Consider the following 16,480-nt stretch of genomic DNA (forward strand, 5'->3'; position numbering starts at 1 on the left):
GGCCAAAGAAGAGATAATCATATCAAGTCGTAAGTTTCTTGCTTAGTGATTCCGGGAAAAGGTATGGGTAAAAAAAAGAGATTATAGATGAGAATGACTTGGGATGCCCTGTGGACACCCATAACCCTTATCCACACTCATGACATCAGGGTCAGCCTGGGACCCAGCTGCCCTTGTGGTGAAAGAGCCATGGCGATCTGATTCAGCCTGGGTAAGTGCCACCCCTTCACTCTTCTGAGACACTCAGACTCCTGTCATCGTCTCATAGTGTAAGTGGGGGACACGAGATAAGCTTGAGATGCAAGGACAATGATACAGCAATAATCAAGTATAAATACCCCCTGCCCCCCTTGCCCACACACACACACTGTGGAGGAGCAGAGGAAGGGCGTATCATAAGAGTTTCTGAGAAGGGACTTTGGTCCACATACTCCAATTTAATGACAAGCTGACCAGAAAATTAAAAGCCCTAAAACTGGCTTCCATCTGGTGAGGTCAGAAAATTCTCTAGGTTCTGTGATCTAAGAAGTCACAAATGCCAGTCTGCAACATGCAACTTAGCAGCCTCCAGGTGATGTGAAATCCCTTGTCACTCTGAAACAAGTTGCTTTTTAAAATTTTAAGATAACTGAAAGAGAATCCAGAATTGACCCACTTCTTCAGGCCTAAAGGAAAGTATAAGAAGCCAAAGCAATCCCGAAACTTCCCACAGGGTGTGACATCACCAATTAATCACCCTCCAGACACATGCCTGCCATCATCTCACATTTGGCCATTTTTCACCTCCTAAAAGGCAGTTATTAATATATTTGTTGTCTTTCTGCCTTCTCACCTGATCTCATTTCCATCCTACCCTTATTTTTCCGTTTTCTTGCCCTTCAAAACCGATTTCAAGGTAGGGAAGAAAGGTTTCCTTTCACCGTAGCCCTTTACCATGCTCCACAGAACCAAAACCTGGAAGAGAACGACGGATTGTTGCTTCCCTAGCTTTTCTGAATCAAAAGACAAGCTCAACTAACTTCATTCCATATTTTTTTCAAATATGATATTTAATAGCCACACAAGTACATCACTAAATCCTTGAGTCTTACCCTGAATTGTTAGTGCTAACAATTACAACCACTTAGGATTCACCAGAGAAAGTACAGGATGCCTCACTTAGCTTTATTTTTCAGTCAAAAATAACCAGAACATTCCATTTCCTCTTGGTTCCTTTTCGCCAGACTTTAGACAGAGGTATCCTTTAAATCCTGAGGGACAGGGAGCCAGTGAGTGAAGGCCCCTTGAGTTGGGAACCATCGTGGGGGTTCTGACCCATTAGCTTCAGAGTGCAGCTCCTGGAGCAGGAAAGGGCCGAGTTCTCTCAGGAGAAGAGATAGAGGCCAAATAACCAGCTGCTTTTATTTAAAATCAGAAGCTGCCTTTCAACTGTCTGAAGTTGGAACAACCCGAGAAACTGGTTTAACTGAAAAGGGAGGCAGACCTCCCTGGCTGAGATGCCCTCCACTCTCTTCAGCCTCTCAAAGACTCTTCCCTGAGCCCTTCTCTGTGATGCAACTGGGCCAACTTTTCCCTATGCAGTTTTGGGGCTCTGGGCAATGTACTCAAGCTCAGTGCAAGACCTTATCTTTTCAATCTACTTCTGAATAGATGCCTACAGGCTGGGTGGAGATTCAGCTCTCTCTTTTCAGTTAGAGCAGACTGAGGGGCCCCAGGGGAGTTCCCAACACCTCAGATACCATTACCCTGCCCAGCAGAAGCAGCAGCTCTGTGAAGGGTGGCTAACTCACCTCCCCCACCAAATTCCTCAGATTGGAGCCTGTTTTCCATCTTCCCATGTTTCAGGTCTGGGGAAGAGTAAGGAGTAAAGAGGAAGAGGGTGACGAGGCACCGACCTTCGTTACCCTCCTTTTCCCTTCAAAGCTGCCTTCCTTGCTTGGGCCTTTTGGGTCCTTCAAGGTCGGGCTGAGGGTTAGTGGTCTCCTCCAGGGCCTGCTTGCTGGTTCAGCATCACCTTTCTTCCTGCATCAGGTCTCCAAGCCAAAGAGCTTGCAGAGTCCGATTTCCCAGTCCTGCCAGCAGGAGACAGCCTAGCAGTCTCTCTAAGCAGGCTCCCCACCCCCTCCACGGCCAGAGGCAGAGGGACAGCCAGGACAATTCACGAACAAAGCAAAGGCTGGAGAGACCCCGGGAGAATTACTCTGCAGGGAAGCTGGGCTGCCACACATCTGGAAAAGCGCCCAAATCCCTGAATTCTGTCTTTGGACAGGAAATGGACTCCCAAGAAATCTGTTTGGAAACCCTTCATCACTGAAAGTAGAGCAAACCCACCCACTCAGATTCCCCTTGGCTATTTCCTGCTTTCTCACCCTTTTAATACCCCCTTCCTTCCATTCCCAGCCTTGGTTTTAAAGGTCTCTGAACTAGGCTGGGATTTTTGTGAGGGTCCTGGACCTCTTTGATTCCTTCTCCATTTGAATTCTGGCTTTTAGAGCCGGCTGCCACACAGTTCCCAGCTATTCTAATTCAATGCAGGCTGAGAGACTCTAATTCTGTGATTATGAACATTTTTAATTTGGGGACACGACCTTCAGATTTAATTCGTTTTTGTAGCCTTATATCTGCTCAGGATGAGGCATATGCCAAGGCGTGTGTGTGTGTGTGTGTGTGTGTGTGTGTGTGTGGCATAGAAGATGCTGAAGGGTTACTTGGATAAAGTTTATTCATCAGTAACTCAGAGAGAAAGTTCCACTTGGACTTTGTTAGATAAGAGGACAGAGGCTGGCGCATGGTAAACGGAGGCGGAACGGAGGCAACAGGTCCAATAGATGACACTTAAAAAGGGCAAATGTCAAGTGAGAGGCTATATTCTCACTTCTAACCACAGAGAAACAGCATCTCTCCCCCCTTCCCCAAGCTGAAGTGTTAAAGTGACAGGACAGCTTTAGGCACATCTGCTAACTCTGTCTAGGAAAACTGAATTTCTTTTCCAGGAGAGGCTACAAAATGGATAACTTTCCCCTCTGTCATACATCTCACCATCTTGTTTTGCAGGCTGATTTGGGGGGAATTAGTCTCTTCCTGCAAGTCTCCTCAACAACATTACAATTAGCAGGATAATTACAGTTCTAATTGGGTACATAGAGAGTTCTTGGTTAATTAATGAGCCAAACTCCGGCCCAGAGCTGCAAACCTACTTAGGCCTTCGAAAGCCCAGGCAGAGAAAAGCCCGCTCTAGTCCCCAAAGAAAATTGTCACTTGGCAAAAAATAGTTCCTGATGTAGAGGCAAGTGTCAAACACATTCCTATAGCTAGGAGTCATCAGTGAATCCCGCAGCTGAGATCCATATGTAAATGAGAGCCGGGAAGGGTGACTCTGCCACCCTGGGACCCACACGCCACAGCGTCTCCCCACCCCCCGCACCCCACCCGCTCCCCCGCTGGCTGGCGGCCCGACATCCAAAGTCGCTGGTAAGTATGTAACAGTTTGCAAACTGCAGCTCCGCACCCAAGCGGGAACTCGGCGCGAGCCGGCGCGTAACGCAGGGAAACTGAAATACACTCGGTGCGGAGCCAGCTCCCTCCCCGGCCGCCCCCCGCTACCCACCCGCCTTTCTCCCACCCCTCCCTCGCATTCGGCCGTCCCAGTCTCTGGCTAGAAGAAGGCGCAGACGTCGGCTGCCACTCACCTCTGCACGGGAAGCAGCAGCAGCACTTCGCCAAGAGCCACCCGAGAGAGGGGCCGCGGGGGTAAGGCCGGCCGCCGCCCTTCATGCTGCCGCGCGGCCCGAGCGCTCCCGCATGGCCCGCGCGCCGGCGGCCGGTGCGAGCGCGGCGGGCAGGAGACTTGGCCGCCCGCCTCCCCGCCGTCCTCTCCCCGCGCCGCGGCCGGCTGACTTTCTGGGAGCCCGAGCCACCTTGGGGAGGAGGGGAGGGGCCCGAGCGGGAGGGAGGGCCCAAGGGGGGCGGAGTTCCAAAGTCCAGCTGTTTGCGGGAGTCCCAGCCGGCCGGGTGGCCCGGAGCCTCGCGCAACGCCGCCCGTGGCTGTGGGCACAGGGCGAGCGCAGGGAGGACGGTCTGTAGTACACACGGCCCCTGGCACAAAACTGGTGCGTCTCCTGCTGTGCAGCTTCCTCTCCTCAAAGGCCACCATGATCAGCTTTAGCTTAAAACATACAAGATGACGCCACCCATAGTCGTGGGACCGGAGCAGATTTAGGTTCAATAATGCTTTTTCTCTCCAACAGGTTCACCCTCTCCTTCCCCTCGGCCTTCAAACATGGGCAGCCTCCTCTGCATTGAAAACACCTTCACCTCTCCCTTTTCTTTCCCTCTTTTTAATATTTCATGCTAACACTGATAACAGAGCCTCACTTTTTTATTAGCTCCTGGCTGTAATGACGTTGTGCGAACGCACTCTGGATTTGGAATCATAAAACCAATGTTTAAAGCTGCTATTGCAGCCGACTAGCTGTATGACCTTAGGCAAGTCATTTCACTTTTTTGATCTTCAATTTAATCATTTAAAAAATGAACAACGGAAGGAGGAAGAATTCCTATGTTACAGGATTGCTAATAGAATTTTAAAAGACTTATCCCTGGGAGTACCTGTTAGAGAGATGTTGAATGGTTCCAGTTGAGTGAATGCCTGCAGGGAAACTCCAAACATCTTACTTATGGTGGAAGACATCCATTCACCCCACACCCAGTGGGGCTATCATTCCTTTATTATATCCCAATCTTTTTCTCCTTTAAATCTTTTTCATATTTTAAGGCCAAGCCCATATTACCCCTCCCTCCATGAAGCCCACCTGGGCCACATCAACTGGACCTACCCAAGAATCACTGGGTCCAGATTAAGGAAAAGGGGATTGCTAGAAACATACGACTCAGAAAGTACAGAGGGCTCATTCATCAGAAAACAGGGAAGTTTGTGAGGGGAAGAAAAAAACAGAAGCTTCATCACTCAGGTAACCAATTCCCACCTGAAAGAAAGAGCCAAGGGGCAAGACTTTTAGGAATTGCCAGGATTTGGGGCTTCCTTTTTCAGTTTGAACCGTTTAAGTTCTTCCCTTATTTATCTATATGTTGCAGCATCTGCCTCATGGTTGGAACACAGTAGATGCTCAGTCAATGACAGTAGACAACTTAATAAGTAACAACGCTAACAAGTATTGAGCATTTATTTGTGCCAAGCAGTTTCCTAATTGCTTTGTACTAATTCATTTGTTCACACAAAAGAAACCTTATAAGGTAGGATCCCCTTTTACATCTGAGGAAACTGAGTGAATGAACTATGATGAGGCTTTGATGGCCCCACCTCGTAGGAAAAACAAAATCAAAAGTCAAAATCTAATTTCCAGTTCTGCCACTGCCATCTCCCTGATGGCCTCTCCTGGCAAGAATTACGTAAGAACCTCACTGTTGAGCAGGAAATGTGCCTCTGGCGCTCCACATACAAAACAGAGAGATGAAAGTTCAAATTGCTTATGAAGCCTGCACTCCGATTCTGGATTCCCTGCTCATCCTGACTACTGGCCAGTCTCATCTTGCCAGCTTGAATTACTGCAGGATCACAGTTATCCTGGGTTTCAGTTCTGACCCGTAGCAGACTTCTCTCTTCCATATCACCAAAGACAACACTCATTTTGCTGTTTTTTGCAAGCCCAGAGCAGAAAATGGCCAGCACCTTCAGCCCTTCTAAAAGTGAACTTTATTTGCTTGTGATCCTCTGCATGGGAGCTATGATACAAGAATTGATAAATATTTGGTCTACCCACCCAATCCATCTCTTTGGACACTGTGCGCCAGGCTCTGTTCTGCACTGGTGAACAAAAACCACCCCAGCCCTTGCAGAACTAGCCACTAGGACAGACTCTTCTTGAACGTGAAAGAAAGGGGAATCAACATCTGATATTTGACCAAGTTTTGAGTTGAAGGATTTAAGGAAATAGGTGCCTGAATCCTGTAACCTGCATCTAGATGTTTTAAGAACAATTTAGAGGGGATGGTAGGTCAATGTTTTTTAAACATGGTGCTTATTAAAATCATCAGGGAAGCTTTAAAAAATACTAGGCATTAGTTTGTTTGTTTATTTATTTATTTGCTTTTTTAAAAAAAGGCTCTCCAAGTGATTCCAAGGTGGAACCAAGATTAGGAACCTTTGATGCCTGGGTCTCCCCATACCCCCCCTCCCAAGCACTGTCTCAAGATTTAGATTAATTCACTTTGGGTGCAGGTGGGTATCAATATTTTTAAAAGTTCCCAGGTGCTTGTAATACGCAGTAGAGTTTGAGAACCACTGGTATAATGAGGTGGTTCTCAGACTTGAGTATGCATCAGAATCACCTGGAGGGTGAGTTAAAGCAGATACTGGGCCCCACTTCCAGAGTTTCTCATTCATTAGTCTGGGTGGGGCCTGAGGATCTGCATTTTTACAAGTGCCTAGGTGATGCTGATGTTGTTGGTATAGGGGCCACACTTTGAGAACCACTAGCATAGAGGATCCCCCCCATCTGTTTGTGATCTATGCTCACTTTTTTTTTTTTATAACAGCACATTGGTCTCTCTTTAAGGTATCAGCCCCCCTCCATTCTCAGACCATGTTGTTAGGCATGACTGATACCCCCCCCCCCCCCACACACACCCTCTACTCCAAGGATGGGCCCATGATCTGCACTTGGTCAGTCAGTCAGAGGGATTGGTTCAGATTTAGCACATGATCCAATGTCAGCCAACGTGCAAATACCGGCAGACCTTAGCAAGAACTACTGGGAAAGCAGCTTCCCGCAAGATTTCTAAGTTGGTACAATGTTAGCCTAAAGCAGCTGGAGGCCATGCTGCCAGGGAGAGAGAGAGAGAGAGAGAGAGAGAGGGAGGGAGGGAGGGAGGGAGGGAGGGAGGGAGAGGGAGGAAGGGAGAGAGGAGGTTTGATAATGTCATCTGAATAACTAGATAAAGTTTTCCTCAAAGCATTATTGGTCTCTGGACTTTATTTGAGCCCCCCAATAAACTCCTTTTTTTGCATAAGACAGTTGAATATCCATAATTTCAGGATTTTCAAACACCTAGCCACTCACTCCCAAAGTTCAGGCTAACAGCCTGTGAGCTACAGCAGTATCTTTAGAGTGTTAACTTCCAAACAGATGCTGAGTCTTATTCTCATCTTTGGCAGAGTTTGTCTTTATGATGCCTCCAGTCAAGGTCCATTTTACATGAATTAGGTGTTCTACCCACCTATGTGTCCATATTTTACGTCTCATCTCCATTCCCCACAACAGTGAACCCCAAAGAAGTCCTCGTGGTCTCAGCCTGCAGACATACTGGGCCAGGTCCACCACATGCCGAACCTGGTCATGGGGACTAACAGGACTGTCCTCTCCCACTAGTTAGCCACAGGCTTCAGTAACGCTGGACCATGACCTCAGACATCTGCCCTTTGCACGGACAGGTGAAACAGTTTCCTTTAGGATTGTTCTCTTCAGATTTACAGGAACAGAGTTTTTCAAATCACACTTGCCCGTATTTGTTATTGAGAGCTCAGCCCAGGGACAGAAGGAATAGCAACTGTGCCTGCACATTCCTGTGAGAAGCCGCGCACTGTGCTGAGTACAGCACACACCTTTCACAGAGCAAGCTCGAGTGGGCTCAGAGAGGGCTGTGGGCTACCTCCTGGCAAACAGGACGACAAGCCCTGTTTTCCTCACCCACCCACCCCACCCCAGGCCATCACTGACCTGCCTTCTCCGCAGTGAATCTCACTTCGAGCACCCACTCCCAGATTCGGATCCAGATTCCTATCTATAGTTTTTAAAAGCTCTGCAGGTGATTTCAAGGCGAAGTCAGGGTTAAGAGCCACTGACCCTGGAGCTCAAGGCCACCTACACACAAATGCTTTCACTTTCTCAAATTCTGACAACTGGTCCCTTGACGCATCTCCCACTGCCTGTGATGCTCTTCTTTTGCCACCTGCACGTTTCTAAGTCATCTTCCCTGTGCAGATTCCTGACTGTGAACTGCCTGACTGCTGACGCCACGGTGGTTCAGTTTCCCCCAAATCACCCTGTCCTGGCCTCCATTTACGACCGTGGATTAACCTCTAAGATTCCTGCCAAGCACTGATCATGGGTCCAACAAATGGTTGGTTTCTGAACACCCGCCTCTGCAAGTCACTAAGCTAACCTGTAGTGGGAATTTATACAGGAAGTTTATATATGAGAAATATAAAGTGAATAAGACATGTTCCCTGAACAAAGACAAAGACCAGGGTAAGTTCTAGGAGAAGCAGCTGGCTCAATTTTTTTGTGGCAGTAAAAGGAAACCGGAGTCAAACCAGGATGGGACACAGGTAGATGTTTTGTCTTTATGCGAAAAAGAGGAACTGAGATAATCATCAGTGACCAGAAACACCATTAGAGAAAGGAGGTGCAATATTGAATTTGAATTCCAAATATACCTTTTAAAATTGTACAACATCCATGGGGGTAACTATTCTGAGGTAATAGATGCTATTTTAATAATGTCTACAGAAAATCATGGTTGCCAGCATTATGCAGACTAATCTCTTCTACTATCTCTGTTCAGTGTGGTCTAACCACTGCGCTTGCTAGCCCTGCGGGGACTGCCATCCACCTGGTGGCAGCTCCCAGACTCCAGCGACTAGATCACCGCTTGCTCATCCTGCGTGTGTAATAGGTCCTTCGGTGCCTGCCCACGGGCCACCCGTCTGCCTCACTTGTCCTTCAGGAAGTTAAGCTCCAGCTCGCCCTGTCAATCCTCCTGTTTTCACTGATCACCTTCTGGTGTGAACCAGGCCCCAGGTTAGGAGTTCAGACAGTACTGACGAAGACTGTGGGAATTCACGGGAGACAGGGTGTCTCCCTCCCACGCTCAGGTTCTGTGGGGACGAAGGGGTGGGGCTCCCGGAGATCTGCGCCCAGGAGGAGGCAGGCTGTTCATCAGAGTGAAGATGACAGCGGCCGGCGCTGCTGAAAGCAAACCACTCCAGGTTTTATCTGCTCCCAAAAACATTTACTTCTAAGTAGGTCAAAGTGTTCCCAAAGTAGGGCAGTAGGAAGTGCCAGCCTATCACTTTGAGCTTCAATTTGGGAAGGCTTACCATTGCTAAGTGTCCACTGTAAAGGACGGCGTCTCAGCTCCGACCGTCAGTGCCCCCTTCCTTCCCACGGGCGCAGCCGCAGGCGGAGTCACGGGCGCCGCGCAGAGCTTCTGATACATTACATCAAAGCGCATCCTGCCTTGATGTAACTCGGGTCAGCTTATTGAAGATTTCAGTAATGGCAGGGATGTGGGAGGTTCTGCCCATCCTTATATTTCTGACTTTTCAACAATTCCAAATAAATGAGAGGTGCTGAGCCCATGTGTCCCCAGAGAAGACTTCTCAGGAAATAGGATTTCAAAGGCTTCCTCAGTCAGAACTCCTAGCACCAGAACATTCTTTCCTGTTCCCACCCTCAGGCTCCTGCTAAAGTTTCTTTAGTTGGTAGGGGATGGAGAACAAACTGAGCCTGGTCCTTCACACATGGACTCCTCAGAGGTCCTTGTCTTCCCTCCCTCCCTCCCTCCCTCCCTCCCTTCCTTCCTTCCTTCCTTCCTTCCTTCCTTCCTTCCTTCCTTCCTTCCTTCCTTCCTTCCTCCCTCCCTCCCTCCCTCCCTCCCTCCCTTCCTTCCCCTTCCTTCCTTCCCTCCCTTCCTTCCTGTATTTAATGAAAACTTCGTATATGCCAGCCAGTGTTCTAGAGGCTGGGGGTAGAGCAACAAACAAAACTGACAAAAGTTTCTGCACCTGTAGGGGAATTTGGAGGGTGGGGCAGTGGGAGGAATCGGCAGTAAACATTAACAAATAGGCCGGGTAGTGAACGCAAAGGGAAAGGTGAAACAGGGAGAGGCCTATGCAGTGTGATGGGAGGTGAGTGAGGGCAGGCCTCTCTAATCAGGTGCTATTCGAGGAGAGATGTGAAGGAAGTGTGGCAGCAGCCATGCAAGTATCTGAGGATCTGGAGGATCTGGAGTGCCCCAGGTGTAGGGAACAGAAGGCGCAGGAGCTGGGAGGGAGTGCGCATAGCTCTACTGGGGAACAGTTCAGGCAGGCGGGCTGGTCAGGAGAAAGGGAGGATGTAGTAGGAAGAATATGCCCCCTAAGATGTCCATATCCTAACCCCCGGAACCTGTAACTATGTTACCTGCCATGGTAAAAGGGGTTTTGCAGGTGTGACTACATCAAGGACCTTGAGGTGGGGAGGTTATCCTGGGTTATCCAGGTGAGCACAATGTAACCATGAGACCCCTTACAAGCAGAGACCCTTCCCATTGTGGTCAGAGGGCGACATGGCTATGGAAGAAGGATCAGAGAGACACAACACTGCTGGCTCTGAAGACAGAGGAAGGGGCCACAGGCCAAGGAATGCAGGCAGCCTGAAGATTCTCGGTGGGAAAGGTGAGGAAACAGCTTCTCCCTGAGAGCCTCCAGCGGGACCACCACCCTGCCGACACCTTGAGTTTAGCCCAATGACCTACAGAGCTGTGGGAGAGTAAATGTGTTGTTTGAAGACACTAGGTTTGTGTCTTTGGTAATTTGTTACAGCAGTAAAAGGAGACTAAGACTTACGAGATGAAGTCAGAGAACAGGCTCTGGGGCGGGCCTGGTAGAAGTCTCTTGGCAGACACAGAAAGCTTAGCGAGCTCTAAGAAAGGGAAAATCTGTTTTTTACTCAGAGTGAGACAGGAGCCATGGGAATGGTGGTTTGAGCTGAGCAGGACTTTCAGCCCAGGCCTCTTCCCCGCACCCAGGAGCTGGCAAGGATAGTTGTCTGTTTGCCCACCTGAGTACAGAAGGCAGGACACCGTACTTCCTGTGGCCCCTGGGGCCTTGTGGAAAGTGAGACAAGTGGCCATGATATCAGAATCCACATCCCTATCTGGGGCTGGGGGATGGTGGGGGCAAAACTAGACAGCCCAGTCGTCTCCTGGCTGCTGGGACAAAGAAAGGGGTGGGCTGTCCAGTGAGTGGATGGCCTCCCTGCTCCTGGAGGACAGGGCACTGGTACTAAGCATGGCAAACACTGTAAACCAAAACCCTTCTACATGCTGCAGGGTCTGGGAATGAGAAGCAGTTTCAGTCCTGCACAGGTCCTGGATGAGGGGGGTTGTTCTCAAGATTCACAGGATGCAGGGGAAGGCAGTGAGGGGAGGAGAAGGATTCTGACCACTCTCTCCTGCTGAGAAGCATCAGAAGGCCTCTGCTAAAGTCCCCCGAGCAGAGGCCTTAAGGCCCCTTCACCTGTGACCTTCCCGAGCGGACAGGCGGGCACAGCCCAGCAGTCAGACCACTGCCTGCCTTCTCTGCTTCCCAAGCCACACTTGGTGCCTGGCATTTCTGGTCCCTTTGTTCTTTTGAGGGGAAAGGGGTTTTAGCTTAGTGAGCTCTAAGGAAGGAAAAATCACATTGGCTTCTCTTGGGGAACATTTTGTTTATGGGGGTGATCTCCTCTCCATCTTTTGCAGCCTCTCTTCAGAAAGGATAACCAGGGGCAGCCTTTCCTGTCTGGGATCATCAGCTGGCTCACGGGGCTCCCAGGAACAAGGGGAATCAAGCCCCACCCTCCCTCCCCTCTGGATGATAAGAGGCCTCATCTGCTGTGGACTGCATAGGTTTAGAGCGCACACCAGGAGGCATGAAAATATGCCTTGAACTGAGCACTGGACGTGAGCTAAGTCACAGCAGGCGGCTACGGAGAGGAGAAAGGCAGGAGGGCCCAGAGAGATCAGTTCTTTCCCCAGACAGTGCATGTCTTCCTCTTGCTTCGGCTCAGCTTGGAGGCAGCACCACACTGGGGAGTATTTAGAGGTGGCCTGGCCTGACAGCTTCCTATTTGAGGCTTCAATTCCAAGCCCTTTAATGTCCTAAATAATATCAGATGGATGGCAGCTAGCTAGCTTCAAGCAAGACATCTCACGCAGAACAAAGTCCTGGGGCACACTTCCTAACCATTCCTGCTGATCCCCTAGTCTCAAAAAAGGGGGAGGAGGGGCAGAGTGTGGGCTGGAGGGCACCTCCACCTCCCTCTTCCTGAAACTGCATCCTGAGGGGGCTCCCAGACTGTTGTTCAGTAACCACAGAGCCATTTCTGGCCCATCCTAACATAGATAAGTGGAAGAAACTCAGAATGAAATAAGGCAGTTTTCACAAAACTCCCCTTTGTCTTTGTCTTGTTTGAATTGAAGAATGACATGCTCCGAGGCACCCCAGCACTCAAAGTCTCACAAAGCCCTTCAGCCCATCACTCTGGTGTGGTCCAAATGTTGCCTTCAATGACCAGAGTTAATACTGAAAGAGAATAGGTCACTGGGAGGTGCCAGAGGTACAAGCCAGGGAACAACTTGAATTTTCAGCTCAAACATATCAGATATGATCTTGACCCCCTACATAGAAGGCAGGAGAACATTAGAAGGAAGGAGTAACCCATTATTTCTTGGGAAATCGTAGAGCCAGATGGACCTGCTGTTGATAGGCTGGAGACAGGGCTCAGGATAGGCCAGGAATAGAAACTGAGGGAAGGGGGAGGGCACAGACTAGACACAATGTCAGGGCCTTTGCAAAACCCATGAATGAAACTGGAAAGAGAAGTTTGATTCTTTGGACAGCCCTGGAGAGGATTCAGGCTGGAAACACCCTAGACTGAGCCCTATCGAGGTATCAGAACTGGGACAAAGAGGAAGCAGGGAAATGAGCATCAGTGGACTGCTCACCTAGGCTGGGAAGTCAAAGACAAGGGAAGTAAGCACTGTTGTCCTGTTTTATGGATTTTAAGTATGGTGCTCAAGGTCATCAGCTGGTCAGTGGCTGAGCCAGGACTCAGACTCAGGTCTTCCACCCAAGACTCTCAGCTACTCCATACTTTTCACCATCTCGTCCATGGCCTACCACTTACCATTGTCAAGCCTTGTGGTAGCCAGGTCACTTTTGTTTCATTCTACGTATGATCCTGTGCCTGAAACAATAAATCTGACCTCACAGTTCAAAAGCAGTTTTACTTCACATTGCCACCTTAGCCTCCCAGCAGCTCTGTGAGACTGGCATTTTTATCAGCTTTTCATCACACAGACACAGAAACTAAGCTTATGTGACCTGCCATTCACTCCACACCCTGAGAACCAAACTCTCCCATTTTCTCAGAGATTTGCCAGTGCCCTAAGTAAAATATAGGCTGATTATAACATACTAGGTTGAACTATTTAGAAATTGCTGATACTGAACCATTTTTGACTACAAAAATGACAATTTTGTGTGGTCCAAACTGATAAATTGGACTTCAAATGAAGATATTTATGCTAGGCTTGGATGAATTAAACAGGATACTTAGGTTAATCACTTAAGGTTACTGAGGGCACTTAACTGATATGGAGAGAAAAAAAGCAGATGATTTTTAGGACTGGAAGGAATCCTAGAGATAATTCAGGAAGGAAGATATGGATGAAAGGTAATAAAAATGCTATTTTAGAACAAATCACAATGTGAATGACGTAGAGAGTAACTAGGAAAAAAGACAAGTCCGTAGAGAGGCTGAGAATGGAAAGCAGTGGCCTCTAAGTCCGGTGCCTGAGAGAAGGGGACAGGGTCAGAGGTCTGTGAGGGAGACCAAGGGCTCCTGATGTGCAGGGGAAGCTGTAGGGCTGGAAGTTCCTAAGTCCAGGTGGTTAAGTGACTATAAAATGACACACGCAAATAATCATTTACATAGTTAGGGTCACTGAAGTTAATCCAAAATGTGTTGTTCTGCTCTAAGGATTTAATAAAAGAATTTATGGAGAAATTGCTAGTCTTATTAAGCAGTAAGTACCTTAGGAAAGTGTCTAACATTTTATATGCAAATCAAATCTTAGAAGGAGATGGAGAATGGGAATTAAGACTGCTGGGTTTCCATACAATGAGATTTGGGACTGGAGGAATTAAGGAGGCGCGGTGGCAGAAGTATGTGGGTTTCAGCACTAAATGCGAGGCATTTTCTAACCATCAGAGTTGCACTAAAATGCAACAGGCTTCCTCTGGAAGTAAGGAGTTCCCGGGCCCTGGGAGCGCTCGAGTAACGTTTCGCTGGAGCATTCGAGGAGGCGGTCCCTATATTAGGGGGCAGAGTGAACCAGGAGGCCTAAAGTGCTTTTCAATCCTAAGGTTCCAAGAGCCCATAAAAGCCCATGGTCTGGTGTGAAATAAAATCTAATCAAGGACAACTTTGGTTCAATTATAAAAAGGTTTAATTCTAATTTTTTAAAATACAGAAAAATGACTGGGAGTTCCTTTTAGAATCTCTACCTCTTTAAGAAATCAGCACTCAAGTTAATTACATTTCTTATTCAAATGCAGTATGTTATTCAAATTCAGTCATTCTTATCCAGCAATACTGAGATTTTTAAAAAGCGCCTTACCACTATTTTCACTGCACACATACTATATCAAGCTACATTCTCCCCCCCCCCCTTTTATTTTATTAAATTTAATGAGGTGACATTGGTTAATAATAGCTGTTTTTCTTAAATAAAATTTCTGGGCTAGTGTGGACACCTATTCCCATCCTCACCCCTCACACCCCCATGTGTAATTTTGTTCTGTGAAGTGGGTTCTGAATTTCAAAGTGGCTACTTCACAGCTGGTTGGTTACAGATGCGGGCTGCACACATGGAGTGGAGTATGGACCAGTAAGCTGCGGTTTGTGACGTGTCACTTCATCCCCGAAAGGAAACGTCTGGGCAATATTCATTCTGTTAGCTTGCAGCTTCCTGCAGTAAAGCCCTGTGTGAGGCATTATGGAGTAAACTAAACCTGAGAGCAGTTGTTCTTAGTGCAGAATTATACTGAAAAGTGAGTGTGTGTGTGTGTGTGTGTGTGTGTCGGGGGGAGTGGTGGAGAGTGACTTTTGGTGGACTTTCCAGAATCAGTAGGCAGGAGGAGCCTGTAAGTTTCTGGATTTGACAGCAGAAGGGACAGGAAAGATGCATTTTGGCTCCTGGCAGTAGAAAATTCAGGGAATTCCCATCCTGCGGAAAATCTGGTGGACAGGCTGGCCCAGCTTCAGGGGCTGGCTGGTCCCTATCAGAGCTGGACCCAGTTTTGCCTGCTGTCCAGAGTGCTGCTCAGAGTTGTTCTGCTCTGGCTGGAGACACCAGGGTCTTTATAGTGAGCAAAACTCCCACAGGACAAAACCTGTCTGGTTGTTGCTACTGCCTCTGGGAGATGGAGCCCATGAGGCCAGAGGTGGGAGGGAGAGTGAGAGGGCTCTCTGAAGCCTCACCCAGCGAGCCTGACCAAATACAGGGGAGCCTAATCAGATGCAAGGGTGATCAACTCAAGTACCTGTCGCCAATGCCTTCAGCCTTGGGAGGTCATACAGCTAGGTTCACCACTTTTAAGTTATGTGACTTTGGGCAAGTTCTCTTATCTTTCCAAGACTCAGTTTCCTTGTCTGTAACATGAGGAAAACATTACTGTTATTGGTATTAGAGCAATAACCCAGAACCTGGCCCATAGTAAGCTCAATAAATGTTGGTATTTTTATGAGTTGACTACAAACTTAACATAAGTTGACAGTATCATAGAGTTGCTCAACATCTTCAGCTGTTGGTGATATATGCTCCATAGCCCAAGTTTTCTCCATTGTTCTACACCATCACTACATGGGCTAGCTGTTCCTGAGGCCAGCTAGGTGACAACAGCAAAAATAATCAGGAGACTCCAAGGGAGAGGACTCTCCATGAAGTCAGGGCCCCCACGGCCACTGCCCCTCTCCTCCAGGAAATCTGCTTCCAGAGTTTACCTGGCCCTGGTTTAGGTTTGGCTAACAAAGTGGTGTTAGAAGCTGATAGCTTCTCTAGGCACTCACTGGAGCCAGGGAAGAAACCGTACAGGAGAAGCAAAGGAACACAGGTGTCCTCCAGAGCTAGGTGAAGAAGAACCTAAACTGTTTTTGGAGCCTGGGGCAGACATACCCAGTGTTTTTACCATTTGTAAGTATATACAGTTCAGGGGTATTAAGTATATTTGCACTGTTGTGCAACCATCACCAATCATCCATCTCCAGAAATTCCTTCATCTTGCAGAACTGAAACTCTGTACCCATTAAACACTGACTCCCATCCCGCCCCCAGCCCCTGGCAGCCACCATGCTGCTTTCCGTCTGTGCATTTGACCGCTGTAGTTACTTCATACAAGTGGACTCACACTGTTCTGCCCTTTTGTGTCTGGCTTCTTTCACTGTTAACATGTTAACAGCAAAGTTCATCCATGTCGTAGCAGGTGTCAGATATCCCTTTAAGGCTGAATAATATTCCGCTGTGTGTAAATACCACATTTGCTCATCCATGCACTGGCTGATGGACACTTGGGTTGCTTCCACCCTTTGACTCTTGTGAATAATGCTCTATGGACATGGGTATACAAATACCTCTTAAAGTCCCTGCTTTCCAT

General features: G+C 48.2%; 1 protein-coding gene across 17 annotated transcripts in view; it reads right to left on the minus strand.

Annotated features, from left to right (window-relative positions):
* Positions 1-16,480, minus strand: part of KALRN (kalirin RhoGEF kinase) — a gene marked incomplete at its 3' end in the record, with an annotated part of 571,907 nt that overhangs the window by 94,220 nt on the left and 461,207 nt on the right. For 3 of the 17 annotated variants that reach the window (XM_081139134.1, XM_081139133.1, XM_081139129.1), the window contains exon 1: positions 3,690-3,863. The exons of 10 other annotated variants lie outside the window; for them this stretch is intronic. In XM_081139134.1, the coding sequence (XP_080995260.1) occupies positions 3,690-3,774 (85 nt within the window). In that variant the 5' untranslated portion in view covers positions 3,775-3,863. Of the gene's footprint in view, positions 1-3,689; positions 3,885-16,480 lie in introns of those variants that run through there. 4 more of the 17 variants (XM_081139131.1, XM_081139130.1, XM_081139127.1 and 1 more) reach the window with 3 other exon arrangements.

This window comes from Miniopterus schreibersii (assembly GCF_964146895.1).
Source record: "Miniopterus schreibersii genome assembly, chromosome: 5".
Classification (NCBI taxonomy): domain Eukaryota; kingdom Metazoa; phylum Chordata; class Mammalia; order Chiroptera; family Miniopteridae; genus Miniopterus; species Miniopterus schreibersii.